The following is a 21,020-nucleotide window of genomic DNA, read 5'->3' as shown; positions in this document are numbered from 1 at the left end:
TTTTTTTTTTTTTTTTTTTTTTTTTGAGACAGAGTCTCACTCTGTCACCCATGCCAGAGCACAGTGGCACCATCTGAGCTCACTGCAACCTCTGCCTGCTAGGTTCAAGCAATTCTCCTGCTTTAGCCTCCTGAGTAGCTGGGATTATAGGCAAATGCCACCATGCCCAGCTAATTTTTACCCTTTTAGTAGAGATGGGGTTCACCATGTTAGCCAGGTTGGTTTCAAACTTCTGACCTCAAGTAATCCGCCCGCTTCAGTCTCCCAAAGTGCTGGGATTATAGGCATGAGCCACCGAGCCTGGCTTTTTTTTCTTTTGAGACAGAGTCTTGCCCTCGCCCAGGTTGGAGTGCCATGGCACGATCTTGGCTCACTGCAGCCTCCACCTCCTGAGTTCAAGCGATTCTCCTGCCTCAGCCTCCCCAGTGGCTGGGATTACAGGCTCCTACCACCACACCTGGCTAATTTTTAAATTTTTTTTGTAGAGACAGGGTCTCACCACATTGGCCAGCCTGGTCTTGAACATTCTACCTCAGGTGATCTGCCCACCATGGCCTCCCAAAGTGCTGGGATTACAGGCTTGAGCCACCGTGCCCAGCCAACAGAATTTTTTAATGCTAAAGTTGGGCCAGCAGATGGAGACAGCTGAGAAGGCAGAAAAATGCCTTTGTGGCTGGATGTGGTGGCTCACACCTGTAATCCCAGCACTTTGGGAGCCTAAGGTTGGAGAATTGTTTGAGCCCAGGAGTTCGAAATCAATCAGCCTGGTCAATATAGTGAGACTGCTCCCTACAAAAGAAAAATAATTAAAAAGTTAGCCGACGTAGTGGTATGCACAAGTAGTCTCACTACTCAGGAGGCTGAAGTAGGAGGCTTGCTTGAACCCAGGAGTTGGAGGCTGCAGTGAGCCATGATCACACCAGTGCACTCCAACCTGGGTAACAGAGTGAGACCTTATCTCGAAAAGATAGGAAAAAAGGCCTTTGTTTGGGCCAGATGGTAAAAATCAGACAAGGTGGGAAATAGCAGTGATTCTCCGTGGAGTAAGACTAGCCCCGAGAGTCTTCTCTCCACAGCACTTCACAGAAGTTGAGACCAGTGACTCTCCATTGTGGATGGCACAGAATGATGAAGTTGTTGTTTAGTTAGGTGGCATTCCCGGTCTGCCACTCTACCCCGTGATGGCTCCATTTTCTACTTATAACTAGGGTACTTGCTCCAAGAGTCCCTGCCACGCCAGGGGATGGAAGGATTTGTGAGATCCCACATTGTTTTTGGTAGCTTGCTTCATCCTTCTGAAAAGCCTAGAGCCCCAGGGTATTGGAGTTGGTCCCCTACCTGGCAGAATACCTCCAAGTGAGCTGCTTTTTTCTTTCCAGCTGAAAGAACTGTACACCCTCCTGAATGAGAACTACGTGGAAGATGATGACAACATGTTCCGATTTGATTATTCCCCAGAGTTTCTTTTGTGGTAAGTTGTAGGGGCCTTCTTGAGGTTCTTGAGGGCAAGGCATAGAGCAGAACCACCACAGGCACCAGAGTTTTCATCCCTGCCAGGGACCAACCTTTGAATGGCAAATTAGTGTGTCATTTTTGAGTTCCTGCATCTGAAGGAGACTTGCTTTCATTGGAGCTTGAAATTGCAGCCTTGATGAAGACAGATTGACTGGGTGAGAGAGACCTTTGTAGAGCTGGTACCCAGGGAAGAGGTATTCATTGTCTGATGACTATATATAAGAAAGGAAGGGCCATGAGACCTACTAAGACTGAAAGAAAAGAAGGCTCATTTTCTATCCAGTTCCTAAGTATGCTCAGTTATATGCTGAGTCATCCACCTGCCTGGGCCATGTTTAATATCCAGGAAGAGACAGGCATGGGCTGAAACGGAGAGGGACTACCTGAAAAGGAAGGAATAATTTGCACCAGAAAGAGGGAGACGGGAGCCCAGAGCTCCAGAGTTGCCACCATCAGCTCTCAGCCATGGGACCTACTGAGCTCTGAACCGAAGAGGCCAGTCCCTTGGTTCAAGCTGTCAAAGTGAACACACAGAAATTGGATCAGGCATGAAATCCTCAGTATGATAACCTTGGATTGGGTGAGTAACTAGGCCAAGTGGGCTGAGTAGCCAGAAATGGTGACGGCTCCATTCTGTGTGTCCAGGAGGGCTTGGCCCTAAAGAGAATTCAGCAGTTAACCCCCAGGGAGGTGGTAGCACCAGGTCAGAACCAAATTTGGCTGTGGATCCCAAACAGCTTGTCCAGCCTGCTGGCAAGCAGCACTACAACCCCAGCCTCTCTTTTCCAGGGCTCTCCGGCCACCCGGCTGGCTCCCCCAGTGGCACTGTGGGGTTCGAGTGGTATCAAGTCGGAAATTGGTTGGGTTCATTAGTGCCATACCAGCAAACATCCATATCTATGACACGTAAGCACCAGCACCTGCCCCCACCCACTACAACACCGTCATCCTGCTGGGAGGGAGGAAAAAAGCTGCACGTGTACCCCATGAAAGGAAGAGGGAAGGTCCCAGGAAGGGAGGACGCCCAGGTGCTGGGACTGCTGATTCATCATAGGAACCCCCTGTTCTGCTCAGAGTCACCACTGGCTCCCTTGTCTGTGGCCCAGGTTGGAAGGGGGCCACCCTGAGGCCCAGTGTGCCTGCTCCACAGAGACTTGTTTTTGTTTTTATTATTTTTTTAATTTTATAGAGGCAAGGTCTTGCTGTGTTGCCCACGCTGGTCTCAAACTCCTGAGCTCAAGTGATCCACTTACCTCTTGCCTCCCAAGAGTGGGATTATAGGCATGAGCCACTGTTCCTGGCCAGAGGCTTTTTGGGTTTTTTTTGAGATGGTGTTTCACTCTGTTGCCCAGGATGGAGTACAGCAGTGCAATCTTGGCTCACTGCAACCTCCACCTCCAGGGTTCAGACAATTCTCCTGCCTCGGCCTCCCAAGTAGCTGGGATTTTAGGCACCTGCCACCACACCCGGCTAATCAGAGGCTCAATTTTGAATTCCTGTACCAGTCACACATGGAAGCACTTGGGCAGCAGCAGAAAGGGGCCAGAGCCAGTGTGACCCAGGTTCAGATAGTCCTTGGAGCCTGTGATCCCTCCTCTTCATTTTCCCTGTAAATGTCGAAACCGTCTGCCTGCCAGTCTTCAGGGCTTATTGGCTGTGTTCTTGAGGGAATCAGAACCTTGAAACCCTAGAATTGCCTTGACCTGCCCCGTGGGTTCCCTGTGCTGCTTCCCTGCATGCTAAAGGTGGGATTCCTCAGCCGACTTTGAGTCCCACTTTCCTTTGGAAACAGACTGTTGAAGTGAGGCGGGCTCCTGACCTGGTGGAGTGTGGTGGGAAGGGAGGCCCAGTATTGAGTGCAGGTGGCAGCTAAAAGCACACCTGTGCTGCAGACCTGACCCTTCCAGGCGTGACTGCACATGCTTGATGGGATCACCATTCCCTTCCCTGTTAAAAACCTTGTTGCCTGGATTTTCCCCACTTAGAGAGAAGAAGATGGTGGAGATCAACTTCCTGTGTGTCCACAAGAAGCTGCGTTCCAAGAGGGTGGCTCCAGTCCTGATCCGAGAGATCACCAGGCGGGTTCACTTAGAGGGCATCTTCCAGGCTGTTTACACTGCCGGGGTGGTACTACCAAAGCCTGTTGGCACCTGCAGGTAAAACTGTCTTCCTGTAAGGCCCTAAAAATACTGGTGTCTGCACTCTAGTATGTCACTGTGAGTCGCAGCTCTGCCCTTAGCATCCCATCTCTGTAGTATCTGGTAAGGTGGGCACTAGGTACCTGCAGGAGCCAGATGGGGAGCGTGGAGAGGGCAGGAGGGTTGTAAGGACGGCAGACTGGCAAGTCCCTGCCTTGTCTGGAGGGCTCTTGGTGTCTGTTGGCTGCTGTCAGTTGGAGATGGTGGAGGGCAGTGCCGTGGTTTGGTTTTTAAGGATGAGCCCAAATCTGATTTTTATGGGAAACGTCCTAAAGTTTTGAATGCTTGGCTCAATTTGTTTTGAATATTGTGTGCACCAAATAGAGTGAGTCTGACATGTGATCTAAGGGCAACCTCTGCCTTAGAAAGTTGTTTAAAACAATTGAATAATCTCTCCCTAGAGAACTTTAAAGGTAAAAACAGCAGGTGTGAAGGCAGAAGAGGAGGAGGGAGGAGGACAGGTGCCTCTGCCATCATCTTCTGGGCATGACTGCAGCCTTTTCCATTGACTTGATTCTAGGAGTGAGGATTGCTCTCTCCAGACAACCACTGGAGCAAAGGAATCGTTTTTGAAATTAAGAAAGAAAAATAGGGAGGAAAAAAATCTAGGAGGAGCTTTGGCAGCACTCACTTGGGGGAGGCTGGAGAACGGGATGACACCACTGGCTCCTGAGGGACCTGATGTGTCTCTCACGCCACCTGCTGGCCATCTGGAGTCTCCTGCCGTTGTCCTTGTAATAGGAATTGGCCAGAACCCTGAAAACAGGACATTTCTGTCCCCACAGGTATTGGCATCGGTCCCTAAACCCACGGAAGCTGATTGAAGTGAAGTTCTCCCACCTGAGCAGAAATATGACCATGCAGCGCACCATGAAGCTGTACCGACTGCCAGAGGCTAGTGTGCCCTTGGGCGCTGGGCAGGGGGCAGAGAGGTCAAGGAAAGCCTGGCTCCAGCAGGAGAGAAGGGCTCTGGATGGAGAGCAGGCCTTCTCCTACCAGAAAAGCAAATCAGCCCATAGTCTTCACATTTCCTGGACTTTCTATTTCTGTTATCTGCAGCAGGATTTTATTTTAGTTAAACTTTCTCGGTTCCTCTGAGCCTGTGCCTGGGCTAGCTTCTCTGCCATCTGTTGAAAGGCTTAGAGAACACCTATTCTCTGCAATTTTAGCCTAAGTAAAGCATAAATAGAAAGATGAATCCACTTAGTGAACCCTCATACACATGGCGGTGCGTTCGAAAGCCCAGTGCAGAGTTAATTGAGGGTCTGCGGCTCCCCCTCTGCTGGCTCAGGTGAAGGATGAAGCGCCGATTTCTAATCCCAGTCCCCCCACCCAGATTTGGCACTGAAGGACTGGGCAACGTTAAGTGAGCTGCTTTTCTATTCTGGGTCTCAGTTTTCCTGGTTTCCCAAAGAAACAAATGCTCCAACTGTGGCTGGCTTCGGGATCCTAAGGTAGGGATTCTTTCTTTGTTTTGTTTTGTTTGTTTTTTTGAGACAGGGTCTCACTCTGTTGCCCAGGTGAAAGTGCAGTGGCATAGTCACAGCTCACTGCAGCCTTGACCCTCCAGACTCAAGTGATTCTCCACCTCAGCCTCCCAAGTAGCTGGGATACAGGCGTGTGCTGCCATGCCCAGCTAAATTTTGTTTTTTCAGAAACAGAGGTTTGACATGTTGCCCAGGCTTGTCTGGAACTCCTGGGCTCAAGTGATCCGCCCACCTCAACCTCTCAAAGTGCTGGGATTACAGACGTGAGCCACCATGCTCAGCACAGTAGAAATTCTTAAATTCCCTTCTCTTTCCTCGGAGTGCTTCCAGTTGGCTGTCAGTCCACACAGTTACTGAGGGCTTGCTGACCGGAGGGCTGTCTGCCCGGACTCCTCAGCCTCCTCACAGGATTGATCCCTCTGAAATGAGGCTAATCCACCAGCGGATTGGGGTCATTAGTGTCCCATCTTGAGAGACTACTGCAGTACTATTAGACACTGCCAAAAGCACGGGTTTGGGGGACTGTGGTATGTGCCTTCTCCCTCTGCTCTCATGATAGATTTGCCCTGCGTTCTAGGCTGGTGGGCAGGCAGGCAGAGAGCATTCGTAAAGTGCTGCAGCAGCCCGAAGAATGTCTCACCCATGAGGTATCATTGTGGGAGTTGCCATGTAGAATGAGGTCATCGAGTGTTCCCTAGAGAGAGGAGGGGTTAGCAAGGAATTTTAGAGGCTACAGGTTCTAGAACTGAAGTTTGACAAGCAATTCCTGCACTGGGAAGCATTGTATCAGGCACTCACTGAGGCCTTGTGAGCTGGGACACCACCCCCTTTGCAGATTGGCCAAAGCCTACCTTTGTGCATCTGAGCCTCTGGGGATGTTTCTACTGGCCCCAGTATTTGCCCCACAGGATTACATAGTTTCATTCCACTGAAGCATTTTTCTAGCAAAAGCAGCTGTTGGGTGGGACGCTGACTAGGGATGAAATCCTGGGAGTCTGATGCTTTTCTTCTGAACGTAACTTGCAGCATGTCTCTCGGGGAGGTACTGGTATAACGGTGTCTGGGTGGGCAGACCCTGGCTGGACCCTGGGGTCTGTCTGTGAAGTGCTGTAAGTCTAGCAGAGGGAGGGCAGTGAGTGTAGGGTGGCATCAGTCATAGTTCAGTGAGAAGCCTGTGAGGACCCCTGGGCTTTGGGGGCGAAAGGCACAGCTAGAAAGACCAGCTGGCCCGAGGGTAGAAAGTCTTGTGCTCTGAGGTGGGGTGTTTGAAACAAGGGTGGGGCATGAAGGGTTATGTTTTCTTAGGAAGTCAGCCTGGGGCCATGTGCATGGTTGATTGATGCAGCAGTCTGAGCCCGCCTGGAGTAGGAGGGAAAGGCCCAAAAGATAGGGAAGAGGCGAGCCCTGTGCCTGAGGAGATGCGCACAGGGTGTAGGGAGCCGCCTAGTGACCAGGGATTCTCTCCTGAGGGCCTGATCTGTCCTCACTGGAGCCAGGGTGATCAGCTCATCTCACTCCATCTCTTCTGCCTTGCTTTCAGACTCCCAAGACAGCTGGGCTTCGACCAATGGAAAAAAAGGACATTCCAGTAGTGCACCAGCTCCTCACCAGGTACTTGAAGCAGTTTCACCTCACGCCAGTCATGAGCCAGGAGGAGGTGGAGCACTGGTTCTACCCCCAGGAGAACATCATCGACACTTTCGTGGTGGAGGTGAGTCAGGAAGTGGTTCCAGGCCTTGAACTCGTTCCAGAGCGATAGCCCCCTGAGCGGCCAGCTTCCCAGGGCTCAAGTGTTGGCACCCTAGACTTCCTTGACCATCCGTGTTTGGTCCTCCCTAAAAACAGGGAGTTGATGCTTGAAGTTTCTGAAAAGATACCTCTGGATCTGGCTTGAGCCTTTCTCCCCCTCGACCCCACTTTGATAATGGAATAGAGAGACGTGAGCCCCGCTTAATCCTCTAGGAAAGCCTTCAGTTCCCTGCCTGTCCCAGCTTAACCTAGTGCTGACCAGACAGGAGACACAGTCTCGGGGGATGTGAGCTGCAAGAAGAGGTCCCAGGGTGCCCATGCTGGGAAAGAGGTTTGGCAGGTTCAGCCCACGATCATGGCTCTGTCCTCAAGTGCCCCGAGCCAATGCTGTTTCCACCGTTTATCTAGAGGGGCAGAGCTGCCTGAAGGCAGAGTGAGAGGAGACATTTGTCCCGGGGCTGCAGTGCCACTCTGCCTGCCTGACGCTGCCTATATTGCCTTCCCTTCAGAACGCAAACGGAGAGGTGACGGATTTCCTGAGCTTTTATACGCTGCCCTCCACCATCATGAACCATCCAACCCACAAGAGTCTCAAAGCTGCTTATTCTTTCTACAATGTTCACACCCAGACCCCTCTTCTAGACCTCATGAGCGACGCCCTTGTTCTCGCCAAAATGGTGAGGAGCAGACCAGGGGTCTCTGGAGATGTGCGGGGAAGGGGCAGTGGAGCCGTGGTGAGCACAGCTCCCGGGACACAGCCTCCCATGGGTGGGGAGGCTCTGAGTCCTCCTCACCTCCTGTTCTGCATAGGCAGGGTTCCCACAGTTTTCAGCCAAAAACTCAAAACTAGGAGGGAGCAAGGAGCATCCAAAGTGAAGGCATTGAACTCCTCCTGATTTATTTCAGTGAGTTTCGTTCTCACAGGAGGCGCTGCCAAGGAGCCTGAATAGCCAGGGCTGCCCTGGGAAGACAGGGGTTCTCCTCACAGCTTTCCCAGCTTGGGAAAGGGGTGATTGCTCTCTGTCTTGGTGAGTCATCGGAGTGTCTGACTGCTGGCATGGGGTGGAGAGCCCGTCGGTCAGTGCTTCACTGGGTTCTGGTGACTTCCTGCGCCCAGCCAAGCCTGCTGTGGGCAAGCTGGTCCCTGCCCTGTGAGAGCTTCTGCTCCGGTTGGTGAGGCTTAGGAAGCATCTTCACAGTCTCCAAGTGACACAGCTGGTGTCATACAACATGAGGTGAGCTGAGGGCCAGAGAGTTGGGCATCCGTGGAGTAAGGAAGCCACACAAACCCCAGGTGGCTGACGAGAGCCAGCTTCTCCGAGGAAGGGTCTCATGGCTTGGACTCCACAGAGGACTGTGAAAATGACTAGAGTTTCAGGGAGGCGTAAGTAGGAGTAGCAAGAGCCCCGGCCTGGACACTGAGTACACACGTGTATACTCAGAGGGGCACGGGGCAGAGGCCAGGCCGGAGGGGTTGCTCAGAGTGTCCCAAGAACTGCCCAGAGAGTGGAGACTCCTGCGGAAGCAGTGGCGCTTCTGAGGGAACCTTGTTCTTGTGGCTGCCCACTGGACAGCTTTGAAATGACAGCAGAGGGGTACGAAGGAGGCTGTCCTCACCTGTTCTTGTTTCTCCCTGCCGCTTTGCAGAAAGGGTTTGATGTGTTCAATGCACTGGATCTCATGGAGAACAAAACCTTCCTGGAGAAGCTCAAGTTTGGCATAGGGGACGGCAACCTGCAGTATTACCTTTACAATTGGAAATGCCCCAGCATGGGGGCAGAGAAGGTAGGCACTGCCCAGCCAGAGTCCAGGCCACCTGGCTCAGGAAGTCCGTGTCTCCAGCAGAAACTGGGCCATGGGTTGGGGAGACAGCCGCAGCCTGTGTCCTTGTTACCTGGAGCTGAGCCTTTGAAAATGCCCTCCCTCTGCTGGCTAGACCAGCAGGTCAGTGTTGCCCTCTCAGCAACTTATGTGAGGATGGCAGAGGGGACAGAGACACAGGAGCAGGAAGGTCATCTCCAGCGGGGCCTTCCCATCTGAGGGAACTGTGTGAGTTGCCCACGGTTCACCAGGAGGGTAGGGCTGGGGTTCGCCAGGAGGTTTCCTGTCCTGATCTGCTGCCCTCTTCCTGGCATGACACTTTCTTAGCCCTTCCTCTCCCAGCGCCACAGGGGACGTTGGGTGAGCTGGAGTGTGGGCCAGTTTTCCCTGGGAGGTCCGATGGACGTGTGAACCCTGGTGTGGAGGTCGGGTGCGGGGCCAGCTGGGTGAGTCTGTTCCCACAGCACAGGCAGTGGACCTGGGCCTAGCCATTTGGAACTTCAGGCTGGAGGGTGTGGGAGAGTCTTTGGGCCACTGTCCGACTCAGCTCTGCCCCTCCCCGTTGGCTCTCTTAGGTTGGGCTGGTGCTACAATAACCAGACACCAGTGACGTTCTGGATAAAGCCACTGAAAAGTCGAACCAGGAAATGGAACCCCACCTCTGTTGGTCCAGTTTTCACACACGTGAGAATCCCTGGCAAAGGGAGCAGAACTGAACCGGCTTTACCAAACCGCCAGCGAACTTGACAATTGTATTGCGATGGCGTGGGCTGCGTGACGTCACCTCCGGTTGTGTCTCTGGTCTCCCTGTTTTCCAGTTAATCACACCCTCATGCAGCCGTGATCAAGGGAATGTAACTGCTGAAAACTAGCTCGTGATTGGCATATTATGGAGTTAACGGGTGAATAATAAAAGTATATATATATTATATATATATAAATATTTTAAATATCTTTCATGTTCCAAATGTACAAGGATGTTTGGTCTTTAATGAAAAGCTGAATCCAGATCTTTCCTCAAAATTGGGACCCGAGGACAGTGGCAGACAGACACATCGGTACAGTTTATTGTTTCCTCCAGAGGAGACATTGACTTACCTTGGGGAAAAGGATCTGGAGAACCTCATCCAGTTCCCCTTCTGAATCGGCTGGGATGACTAGCCTTGAGAAGGAAGGGAAGGTGGACCAGGCTCAGATCTCATGGGATGCCACGTGGAGCCCTTGGCTGGGGCTGACCCTGGGCAGGGACTTTCCTGCAGGGCCAGACCTGTCTGCATTCTGAGACACAGCAATGGGACGGTCTGTGGAGGCAGATCTCATTGATCGAGTCCCTTCCTCCATCCCCTTGGCCTGCTCCCTGTAGGTCATCCTGCCAACTGATTTAATAGGGCTCTTTAGCCAGCTGTTGTCAACCTCATAGGGATGAGTCCCCTGTGAGATTCTGCTTTTCCGCTGCCTGGGATGACTGGCAGTTCGTAGAGGCCCTTGGACCTCCTTACAGCAGCATCAGGGACCTTTGAAGACCATGTCAGTGCAAGCCCTGCTTAGCTCATCCTAGAGCAGAGAGCTGGCACCCTGATGTCCTGGGGTGGCTGGGCAGGAGGGGTGTGGGGCTGATACCCAGATGCCTTCAGCCAGCAGCCCCTGGCCTGTGCCTTCCAACCCATCAGCCATTTCTTGTTGTGCCCCTTTCCAAGACACAGCCTGCAAGTGGCTCAAGGAGTGGTGAACAGAGGCAGATCTGGACTTGGCAACAGAAATGGTTTCCCATCACCATTGTCTGAGTCTGATTTTTGCTGATGCTGTTCTGTGGATTTTTGTGGTAGTGATGGTTGTCCGTGCTGCCAGTTTCCCAAAAAGTAATCAAGCCTCTGGTCACGTGGCTGTTGATACAGGCATGCTTCAGTGGTGTTCAGCCAACTGGCCTGGGCAGAATTGGGCTGTGGAATTGTCAGGAACCCACTTCCAGGCTTGGACGTAACTTTTGCTCTAGAGAGAAGCAAGTGGTGGAGAGGAGGTAGCATCACCTGTGGCGCACGGGGTTTCCTTGCTGCTGTCACCTCTCCACTCGTGGAAATGAAGCCTTAGCCAGGAGGCCAGGCTCAGCCCTGTGCCACTCACCGAAGCCACTCTGCAGGCCAGCAGGGGCTTGTTTCAGGCTGTGGGTTTTGGTGTGGATTGTCGGAGGCTAATTCTGCAGAGTTCCCAAAACCAGAAGACTTCGTATATTTGGGATGGGGACTGTGCCACCCTGGGAATGCTGCCCGCTCTCTGCAGATACTGCTGCTACAGGCAGCAACTCCGCTATGGTGGATTTTCATCAGAGGCCTGCAGGGGCCTCCCTTTTCCCGTTGTTCTTGTGCTGCAAACTGCAGGCCCCAGTAATCATGACTGACGTTTGACTCCTTGACTCCAAGATACCAAGACCAAAGAAGCTGCTGTTCTTAGCAAGATGCACACCGCGTTCTGCAGACGGGAGGAGTCAGAGAGGCAGGGGCTTGCTTCTCGGCCTCTCAGATAACAGTTGCCGGCGCCTCAGGCCCCAGAGCGGCTCACCGTGTCCAGACCTTTGAGGATATCAAAGAACAGAGTGCCCAAGTCTTTCCTACCTCGGGGGAACCTGGGACTTGGAAAGGCTCCCTGTCCTAGTCTTGATGCGTTCTGGGCCAGGTCCCAGCTTGAGCTGCCTCTGAGATTTGGGCTGCGCAGATCTCTGGAGTGAGCTCTGTTTCGGTTGACCCAGGTCATGGAATGGAAACGGTGAGGCCCCAGGCGGTTCTGGAAGAAAGAAATCTGGCAAGGCCCCAGCATCTCCCTCACCAAAACCAGGTGCCCTGCTCCATGGACTCTGCTTTATCTTACGGTGAGGACCCTGCCCAGGTGTGCAGGGGTTGGCTCGAGCTGCTTGCTGCTTGTCTCATTTTTTGTCCCAATAGTCCATGCGTTCTTCATTCAACCCCTTCTGGGACTTCAGGCCAGAGGGCTCAGAGAGCACCATCCTGGAGTCAGGGCCTCCCCACAGGAGCCCTGCAGTATGACTGGCTTGAACCAAGCAAAGGAAGGACCCTGAGGCTTTCACGCTGACCCTCCTCAAGGAGCCACTGTTGGAAGGCCACCACCCTCTATCACCCAGTCCTCCCAGCTGCCATGTTTTGAAGATGACCTTTACCTCCTGCCTTTGGATTGACTCTGCATTTGACCACAGACTCCAGTCTGTGTGTAGGGAGAGAGCTGATGGGGGCCTCTGCTCCGGCTCGAGGCCTGCATCAGCTCGTTTCCCCACACATGCCTGTTTCTGAAGAGGCTCCTGTCTTATTTGAAGGCTGGCCCACACCCAGCTACTTGAACACCAGGTTTATGGAAAATGTCAGGCCTTCCCCACAACTCCTGTCTAACTGCCGTCGCCCCCCTGCTTGCTGGTTCTCGGAAGCCCAGGGGAGTCCCTTTGGTCCTGAATTATTTCCCCAAGGATGACCAGCATTTAACCAACCTAAGGGCCCAAGGGCCTTGGACTGCTGCATGGAGCTGCAGTCTAAGAGAGGGAGGGGGACCAGATGTCAGGTCAGGGGAGGGGCAGGAGTATCCCCCCAACAGTGCCTACCCACCTGTGAGGCAGCCTTTGACGGCCTGGCCCACCTTCCCCAGAACCAGGGGAGGCCTGAGGCTTCAGTTTTGTTCTGCTGCAAAATGAAGGCGGGTCTGCAAGCCAGCTGCACCCAGGGAGGCTGTTTAGGACAATTTCATTAAATTCAGTTAAAAAATACTGACTGGCAGGCAGGTGCCATGTCTGGGAACAGGGAGCGGGGAGCTTCACCTTTTTGTCTTGGCTTTTCTTTGGGCTATGGGGGGGCATCCATTTCCAGGGTTGGGGAGGAAATACCAAATGCATTGTTGTTCTGCTCAGTACATCTCACTTGTTTCTAATAAAGGAAGCAGCTGAACAAACCCTTCTGTCCTCCTGGTATTCCTGGTCAGCAGGTGGCAGTACAAGAGACGGAGTGCTGGGGCCTGGGCTATAGCCGGGACAGCAAGGCCCTCAAGCCCACAGCACCAGGCCAGCTTCCAAAGGCCTTCCTTTGGCAAGGCTGCCCTTCTCCAGGGCAAACTTGGTGTTGTCAAACCTTTCCCACCCGCCAAAGAGGAGCTGGTTTTGACCCAGGTTCACTCGCAAGTTAGAGCAGCAGCCAGGCTTTCACCCAGCACCCGAGCACCTCAGCACAGGGGCTGGCCCGGCTTCCCCACATAGGCGCAGAGCAGCCCCCTCAGTCCAGGTCAGCAGTGGCTCCTCAGTGGGGATGCAGGCACTGCGCCTTCCCACTGTGCCCAGGTGCCACGTCCCTCCTCCTGTGCCACTGGCTGGGTAGTCCAAGGGTACATTTTAACATGGCAAGTTGCTGGGCCCCGGTAGCTGTGTTGAAGACTTCCCATTCCCCCTGTTCTTATCCTCCGGAACTTATCCATTCTCTGACCCCCTGATTTCAGATTCATGGCTGGTGCCTCCAAGCCCCTTTCCAGGGAAGCTGGGAGGACACGGCCTGCCTGACCCGTCTTAGGCCCCCCAACCCTCCTACCCCAAACCAAGTCACTTGGGCCCTTGTGGCTTATGTCTTCTTCCCTGCCCTTAGCTTTGGGCTGAGAGAACACAGCCCTATGTGTGGTTTCTATCCATGGGCCTCCGGGGTTAAAAGCTGTGATTTCTGCCTCGCTTCCGCCTCCCAGTTCACGTCCTTAAAGACTCTTGCCCTTGCAAGGCAGTCTTCCCATCACTGGGCCCTCATCCTAGCCTTCGGCCCTTCCTCTTGGTACCAGATACCAAACCAGAGAAGCCAAGCAGGATGGGGACTCAGCCCTGGGTCTGGGGCTCACCTGACCCAGACCCCCCAACCAGACCTTGGCCAGAGCTGGCTCTGCAGGGGTCAGGCAACACTAACGGCTCTTCTTCGTTTGCTGACACTGGACTTCGCCTCCCACCCTGGGGCTATAGTTTGGCAGCCTGACCCTCCTGACAGCCCTGAGTGCTAGGTGCCTGGACTGCGTGGCCCAGCCCATTCCTTCTGGGCCCTTTTGATGCTGATTATTCTCTTTCAGACACACACGTTCATGAGACCCAAAAGCCATTCCCAGCATGTGCCACTTTCCACATTGGTTCTTGGAGTTGCTGGAAGGTGGAGTCTGCCCCAGCCCTGTGTTTTAGTTTCTCTGGGGCTTGGGCCAATTCAAGGCCTATCCCAGCCCAGTTCCAGGCCACCCTCTGGGGACAGGACTAATGTCAAGTGCTGCCCTTGTCCAGTGTCGGCACTGTCTGGCGGAACCTAAAACTCCAGGCCTCCACATTGTCACCCTGCTGTCAGTGTGGATGAAGGATTTTCTCCAGATTCTGTCATCTGGTGTCCAGTGCACTCTCCCAGCGTTTCCACAGAGGCCTATAGCATTTCTATAATGAAGCGTTTCCAGCCTTCATGTAAAAGGCTGGCCGGCTGGGGGAAAGGAAGCCCATGTCCTTGGGATTTGCCCTACTGAGCAGACAGGCCTTGAACACAGCTAAGCCTGGAGAGTGGCAGTTTGTCTGAGGGTCCCTCAGACTCCTGTCCCTTCCTCATTCAAGGTATCTTTGTGTGTGTGTGTGTGTGTGTGTGTGTGTGTGTGTGTGTGTGTGTGTGTGTGTTGGGGGGGTGCTGACCTTGTGGACTGGCATCCTCAGACAGTCTTGTGATACAGCAACTTTAAGCCAGGAGCAGGGGTCGGGCTATTTTGAGCTGTGGCATCTCCTGTAGCTACCCTCTGGCTGTCTTAGACAAGTCTACACCCTGCTAAGGAAGAGGCCCAAGGGACTCATCCAGCCCTGTCCCTCCTCATGGGCCTGTGGGGGTGGCAGCGTAGAGGTGCTCAGGGAGTGCTCAGAGTAAAATAAACGTGCTTCTTTATTTTTTTAAACTAGATAGCCTCCTTTTACTGTCTTTTCCAGGGCTCTTCTATGACACAGTTACAAACCTACTGCCAGGCCAGGCAATGTCTCATGCCTGTAAATCCCAGCACTTTGGGAGGCCGGGGCAGGAGGATCACTTGATGTCAGGAGCTCGAGACTAGCCTGGGCAACATAGGGAGATCCCCGTCTCTGCATAAAATTTTAAAATTAGCCAAGTGTGGTGGCCTGCGCCTGTAGTCCCAGCTACTCAGAAGGCTGAGATGGGAGGATCGCTTGAGCCTGGGAGTTCACGGCTGCAGTGAGCCGTGATTGCAACACTGCACACCAGCCTGGGTGACAGAGCAAGACACTGTCTCAAAAAATAAAAACCAGGCCGGGCGCGGTGGCTCAAGCCTGTAATCCCAGCATTTTGGGAGGCTGAGGCGGGTGGATCACGAGGTCAAGAGATCGAGACTACATCCTGGTCAACATGGTGAAACCCCGTCTCTACTAAAAATACAAAAAAATTAGCTGGGCATGGTGGCGCGTGCCTGTAATCCCAGCTGCTCGGGAGGCTGAGGCAGGAGAATTGCCTGAACCTGGGAGGCGGATGTTGCGGTGAGCCGAGATCGCGCCGTTGCACTCCAGCCTGGGTAACAAGAGTGAAACTCTGTCTCAAAAAAAAATAAAAAATAAAAAAATAAAAACCAAAACCTACTGCCAGGTTTCCCAGGACTTCATGCCTCAGCGCCCGCTTGAAGGGAACGGGGCTGGGCGCGGTGGCTCACACCTGTAATCCAAGCACTTTGGGGGCCAAGGTGGGTGGATCACCTGAGGTCGGGAGTTCAAGACCATCCTGACCAACATGGTGAAACCCCATCTTATTAAAAAAAAAAAAAAAAAGAAGAAGGGAAGGGGAGTGCAGGTTCTGGAGCTGAAGGGAGGAGTCCAGAAGGCCTGGGGCAAAGGAGGGCTTGGGGGCTGGCTAAGCCCAGGTTGGGGCCAAGTGGGGTACCTGCGCTCCTCTGGGGGAAGGAGGCTGGGATGGCCCACTGGAGGACAGAGAGGGACTGAGGGCCCACAGGTGTCCTGCCTCCATCTCCTGGCAGCAACAGGCTTGGCTCTTCATAAGTCACAATGAGGACAAGAGGAGCTGGGCCATCTCAGGGCCCACCGAAGGGCTGGGGCTCACTGAAGTCACACGAGCACCTGTCTATTCTTCAGGAGGGGCCCAGGCAGCCTTCAGCACCCAGGTGAGACCAGCGCCTGGTGAGTGGGCTGAGTGGGCCAAGTGGGCAGGCTGGGCGGCTGGTACTCCCACCACCTGACTCCAGAGGAGGAGAGGGCTCTGCAGGGGACATGGACTGGCACTCGTGGAACCCCAGGGCAGGTGAGCTGGGCCCTCAGGAGCGCTGGATGCGGATGTGGACGAAGAGCGTGGCTGGTGACAGTGAGGCCCCATCCTTGGAAAGCAGGTGTATGTGGCGGTACCCTGTGGGGAGGACAGCCAGGCCTCAGATCCTCTGCCCACCCTGGGGGTCTGGCCTAGCCCAGCCTGGTTCAGGGCAGGAAATTCGAGAACAAAGGTGAACAGGGTCTGCAGGGCCTGGACCCACATCCCTCTCCATCCCCACCAGCCTCCACCAACCTTGCTTGAGGCTGCTAAGAGGCAGTGTAAACTGGCCCACGAAGTCATTGGGGGAGGTGGCGTCATAATCTTCCACCACAAACCGGACCAGCGCCAGCTCCGGAGCCCGCAGCTGGAAGTGCAGGGTCTGCCCCCAGCGGGGGTTGAAGCCTAGGGCACAGGGGTGGCAGTCAGAGCCCAGGGGGCCCCACGACCCACCCTGTACCCCGCTTCTACCCATGGCCGCCCACCGTTGTTGAGCACATAGTCTGTCTCCTGCCGGGTGCAGTCTGCGGGCACCCCATGGATCTCAACGCGCACCAGGGGGTCCACGATGGAGTGTGGCTTCTCAGCGTTCAGCTTGGGCAGCTGCTGTGCAGTCAGCACCTGTGGGGTGAGGAAGGGAGTGGCTGGAGTCCACACCCACGTTGGCCATCCCCTCATGGGCCTCAAGCTCCGACCACCCCCACTCCCAACCTGTCCCCAACCTCCCTTGCCTTCCTCCACCTCACAAAGGGTCCAGAACCAGTCTGACCCCAGGCTGGGGCCCGGTCCAGCCTGCTGACCTGGATGCTGAGAGTGGTTCTGGGAGGTCCTGGGTACTCAGGGTCAAAGGTCGAGTCAGGTTGCCGAAGGCAGGCAGGTTTCAGGACGTAGCCGCACTGCCCGTTGACCAGGAAGCGTCCGGCATTGAGGTCCATCTCGTATCCTGGCGTCTGGAAGTTCAAGGCCACTGTGGACACAGCAGGATCAGAGAGGGGCTCGTAGCAGCCCTGTCCTCACTACTGTTTCAGGGACTGCATTTCTCTCTACAAAGGGCCTGGGGTCCCGCTGTCTGCTTAGTGCTCTCTGCCCCTACCTGACTTCAGGGGAGGGGGTCAAGGACCCAGCCCCCACTGTCACCTGTACCTCTGCCCTGGGATCCCTCAAGTCTGGGGTGGGAGGTGCTGAAAAATCCCCCACCCTTAGGGCCACGCTTGGGTCAGGGGTCTGAGGAGGCCTGGGGTTTCCAGCCTCACCCCCAGGAGATGATACAGCCCTCCGTTGGTGGGGCTCAGTGTCCCCCAGAGTCTGCCCTCATCAGTGTTGTTAGTGGGACTGCCAGGTGTGTGTGGGGGTGTGTGTGTCGGGGGATATGGGAGTGGAGGTTTTAATTTCTACCATCATAAAAATGCGAGACTTGTACACTGTCAAGAACAAACGAGCCTGATTTGCTTTTCCCACCTACATTGCTGGCAACTTTAAAAATAATCAACAAAATGCATGTTTCCACTGCCTGAAAGGCTGTGTGGGCCCCTGACTGCCAAGGCCTCTCCCACACTGCGGCACCCTGCCAGCTCCCGCTCCTGTGGCCCCAACTTACCCAGCTGACAGCCCGAGTTCCACATCTCCTGCGGGCTGTAGTTAGCCGAGTTCATCCGCAGCCCCAGCGGGTACACTCGGGTCAGCTGGCGGGTATTGTGCCTGACGAAGCTGTTCCCTGGGGCAGAGTTGAGGTGAGACTGTGACAGACCCCAGAGGTCCCTCACCCAAAGCCCAGGACTGGTAACCTCCAGGGAACAGAGGCCAAGGCCATCCCCAGCTTGCCCTGCCCCCGCTCCCCATTCTCCTCTGACCTACCGTGAGAGGGGAGCTCACTGAGGAGACGGTGGGGAACCCCTCCGGCCACACAGCCTGGCGCCACATCCCCAGCCCCCAACTCCCTGTTCCTGAAGAAGTTCACCGAATGTCTGCAGCCCTCCAGCTCCACTGGGGTTCCTGGAACTCCCCTCAGGTCACGCCCCCAGGCTTTCAACAACCTGTTCCTCCTGTCTGGAAACCCCTCCCCCTCTTCACCTGGCTGCTTCCTCTTCCTCCAGGTGATGTGTCCTCTCAGCATCACCTGCCCCAGCAACCCCTCCCCAATGTCGCGCCTGCTGCTGGGCTCCCCCAGGCCCCAGTCCCGCCTCACCCATCACCCTCTATGGCCGGCCCCACCATGGGGCTGTGAAGGCAGACAGCAGGCCCCCCGCAGCTTGCCACTCTCCCCTCCGTCCACCCTGGAAATGTGCCGGGCCCTCATTCCCTCCTCAGCCCCTCTCTGCAGTCCTCTTGACTTCTTTGGAGTTTTGCTCTTGTTGCCCAGTCTGGAGTGCAATGGTGTGATCTCAGCTCTCACCAAAACCTCTAACTCCAGGGTTCAAGCAATTCTCCTGCCTCAGCCTCTTGAGTAGCCAGGATTATAGGCTCACAACACCACACCCAGCTAATTTTTGCATTTTTAGTAGAGAATGGGTTTCTTCATGTTGGTCAGGCTGGTCTCAAACTCCCGACCTCAGGTGATCTGCCCGCCTTGGCATCCCAAAGTTAATTTTGTATTTTTAGTAGAGATGGGGTTTCTCCATGTGGTCAGGCTGGTCTTGATCCTGACTTCAGGTGATCCACCCATCTCGGCCTCCCAAAGTGCTGAGATTACGGGCGTGAGCCATTGTACCCGGCCTTGATTCTTTACTGTCCCCCAAAGCCCCCTCAACTCCTTTTCCAGACCCACTGCAGGGGGCGCCCCCAGCACCCTGTTGCCCCAGACACCCAGTGCCCCGGCTCCTACCTGCCTCCCGGATGAGTTTCTTGGCTTTGCGCTCGCTGAGAGAGCTGACCTGGCAGGGCTGGGGGGCGCCGGGGGCAGGGTACAGGGTCCGCAGGCGGGTGGCCTGGCAGTACACGGCCAGGGCCGACAGCTCCGGGGAGATCTGCTTGGCCTGGGAGATCAGACCAGCCTCATCAGGGCTCAGCCGGGCCCCACTCCCCTCACCTGTCCTCCCACCTTCCACCACTACCACTCCCCCACCACTACCACTCCCCCACCCCAGCCCACCAGCTCTCACCAGCCGCCTCTGCGCTGCAGCCTCTGCCTCCTCTTCTTCCTCCTCATCCTCCTCTTCCTCCTCCTCCTCCCGGTCCGACAGAGCCCGGCCATCCTCACTCCGAGCAGCCGGCAGCTTCTTCCCCTTCACCAGGACCCGGCCCTTCAGCTGCTGCGGGGGCCAACATGAAGGGTGAAGGGTTAGGCCTTCTTGCCCTTGGGGCGGTGGGCCAGTCAGTTATTCAACCACCACCATATGAGGGGCTGGTTAGGGGTGGGAGGCAGGAAAGGTGATACACAGATGAGAGATGTTTCCAATAGCAAAGAGTGGAGAACGGCCTAGGAGGCTACTGGGAAGGGAGGGATAGTTCCTAAGGTCCCTCAACACCAGAATATACGCAGCAGCCACTAAAATGCACGTGACAACTCAGGACTGAAAGGGAAGGGGCCCTCTTCAGAAAAGATCTTAGTGGAAGAAGCGAGGCTACAACCTGTAATCACAGGACCTTTATTCGGTACCATTTAAAAGAGAAGACAGTACACATACATACACAGGTAATGTGCGTGGGGAAATTCTCAAAGGACACGCAAGAAAGTTGGAGACAGTTCCTTCTTGTGAAAGAGAACAGGTCAGCGGAGGGGAGAAAGCACTTTCACCGCAGTCCCTGGTACAGCTGTTTTCTTTTACCATATGGGTGTGATTTTCACACTAATAACAGAAAGCAGTCTCACACTCACACACGAAAGTGAGTCAACCCTGCCCGAACGTTGGGGATTGGGAGTAGGAGGAGAGTTTTCTCAAGGAGCCTGGAAAGAATCAATGTCCTAAGAGGGCAGAGGACGAGGTCTGGGGTCTAGGGGAGAGCAGGAGGCCCCCTCTGGCCCGAGAGCTGGGGAAATGCATGAGACCACAGGAAGAGGCGGTGGCAGCTGAGCTGAATTCTAAGCAGGTGACGCTTGGCAAGTGTGGATGGCCAGGAAGGAACTTCCAGGTGGAGAAAGTGTCAACCCAGGCCTTGCAGGCGGGAATGGCAGAGCCTGTGGACTCTCCAGGCAGGGACACAGGGCCAGCAGGGCAGAACCAGGGCACGGAAGAGGGTGTGTGTGGGGGGCGTCTAGTGAAGAATGGAGAGCCAGAGGGCAGCAGAGGGACAAGACCAGGGGACGACAGATGAACGAAGAATGGAGAAAGGTTAAGGCAGCGGGAGGTGAGGGGTCTTGAGCCAGAGAGGTGGCGCGAGCAGGGGTGGGAGGTGGACCCCACCAGACCCTCCCTCCACCCAGGCTAGGGGCTACGGCATCACCTCTGGGGATGGCAGCTCCTCGGGATTCGGGGAGTCCAGCGCCTGAGTCACCAGCATATCCCCCAGGATGGTGCGGAGGTGGTGGGCCATGGCAGCCTGCTGCTCCAGCCCGCAGTGGTTCTCCAGGGATAGGATGACAGGGTAGGGGGACAGCTGGGGAGGGAAGTGCAGCTGCTCAGAGCCACTCTCCTCCCTCTGCCAGTACCTCCCAACACCTGGTTCCCAGACTCTTCGGGACAGGCAGGCAAAGGCAGGGCTCTGGAGAACCCAGGGAAGGGGTAGACTCTCCGGGAGGCTGAGGGAGGCTACAGGAATGATTTTTTTTTTTTTTTTTGAGATGCAGTATCACTCTGTCATCCAGGCCGGAGTGCAGTGGTGCAATCTCAGCTCACTGCAACCTCTGTCTCCCGGGTTCAAGTGATTCTCCCTGCCTCAGCCTCCTGAGTAGCTGGGATTATAGGCACCTGTCACCACCCCTGGCTAATTTTTTTATTTTTAGTAGAGATGGGGTTTCACCATGTTGGCCAGGCTGGTCTCACACTCCTGACCTCAGGTGATCCACCCACCTTGGC

The 21,020-nt window shown here is 54.8% G+C and overlaps 2 protein-coding genes across 3 annotated transcripts in view; one reads left to right on the top strand and one right to left on the bottom strand.

Moving 5' to 3' along the window:
• Positions 1-12,715, top strand: part of NMT1 (N-myristoyltransferase 1) — a 46,209-nt gene extending 33,494 nt beyond the window's left edge. The window contains exons 5-12 of one of the 2 annotated variants that reach the window (XM_032269967.1): positions 1,380-1,471; positions 2,305-2,421; positions 3,501-3,671; positions 4,499-4,607; positions 6,741-6,911; positions 7,459-7,626; positions 8,597-8,734; positions 9,346-12,715. In XM_032269967.1, coding sequence (XP_032125858.1) covers positions 1,380-1,471; positions 2,305-2,421; positions 3,501-3,671; positions 4,499-4,607; positions 6,741-6,911; positions 7,459-7,626; positions 8,597-8,734; positions 9,346-9,366 — 987 coding nt within the window. In that variant the 3' untranslated portion in view covers positions 9,367-12,715. The remainder of the gene's footprint in view (positions 1-1,379; positions 1,472-2,304; positions 2,422-3,500; positions 3,672-4,498; positions 4,608-6,740; positions 6,912-7,458; positions 7,627-8,596; positions 8,735-9,345) is intronic. The other variant, XM_032269968.1, reaches the window with a different exon arrangement.
• Positions 12,716-15,562: 2,847 nt separating this feature from the next.
• The window catches only part of PLCD3 (phospholipase C delta 3), a 21,631-nt gene continuing 16,173 nt past the window's right edge, over positions 15,563-21,020 (bottom strand). The window contains exons 8-15 of the mRNA XM_032269966.1: positions 20,449-20,601; positions 19,167-19,316; positions 18,890-19,040; positions 17,666-17,782; positions 16,869-17,035; positions 16,554-16,689; positions 16,324-16,473; positions 15,563-16,167 (exon numbers count right to left, since the gene is read on the bottom strand). Coding sequence (XP_032125857.1) covers positions 16,079-16,167; positions 16,324-16,473; positions 16,554-16,689; positions 16,869-17,035; positions 17,666-17,782; positions 18,890-19,040; positions 19,167-19,316; positions 20,449-20,601 — 1,113 coding nt within the window. The 3' untranslated portion in view covers positions 15,563-16,078. The remainder of the gene's footprint in view (positions 16,168-16,323; positions 16,474-16,553; positions 16,690-16,868; positions 17,036-17,665; positions 17,783-18,889; positions 19,041-19,166; positions 19,317-20,448; positions 20,602-21,020) is intronic.

The sequence above is a fragment of the Sapajus apella genome, unplaced genomic scaffold (assembly GCF_009761245.1).
Source record: "Sapajus apella isolate SASKATOON/1434 unplaced genomic scaffold, GSC_monkey_1.0 scaffold201, whole genome shotgun sequence".
NCBI lineage: Eukaryota > Metazoa > Chordata > Mammalia > Primates > Cebidae > Sapajus > Sapajus apella.
The sequence above is the reverse complement of the archived record's forward strand: the minus strand, read 5'-3'. Positions and strand labels throughout refer to the sequence as shown.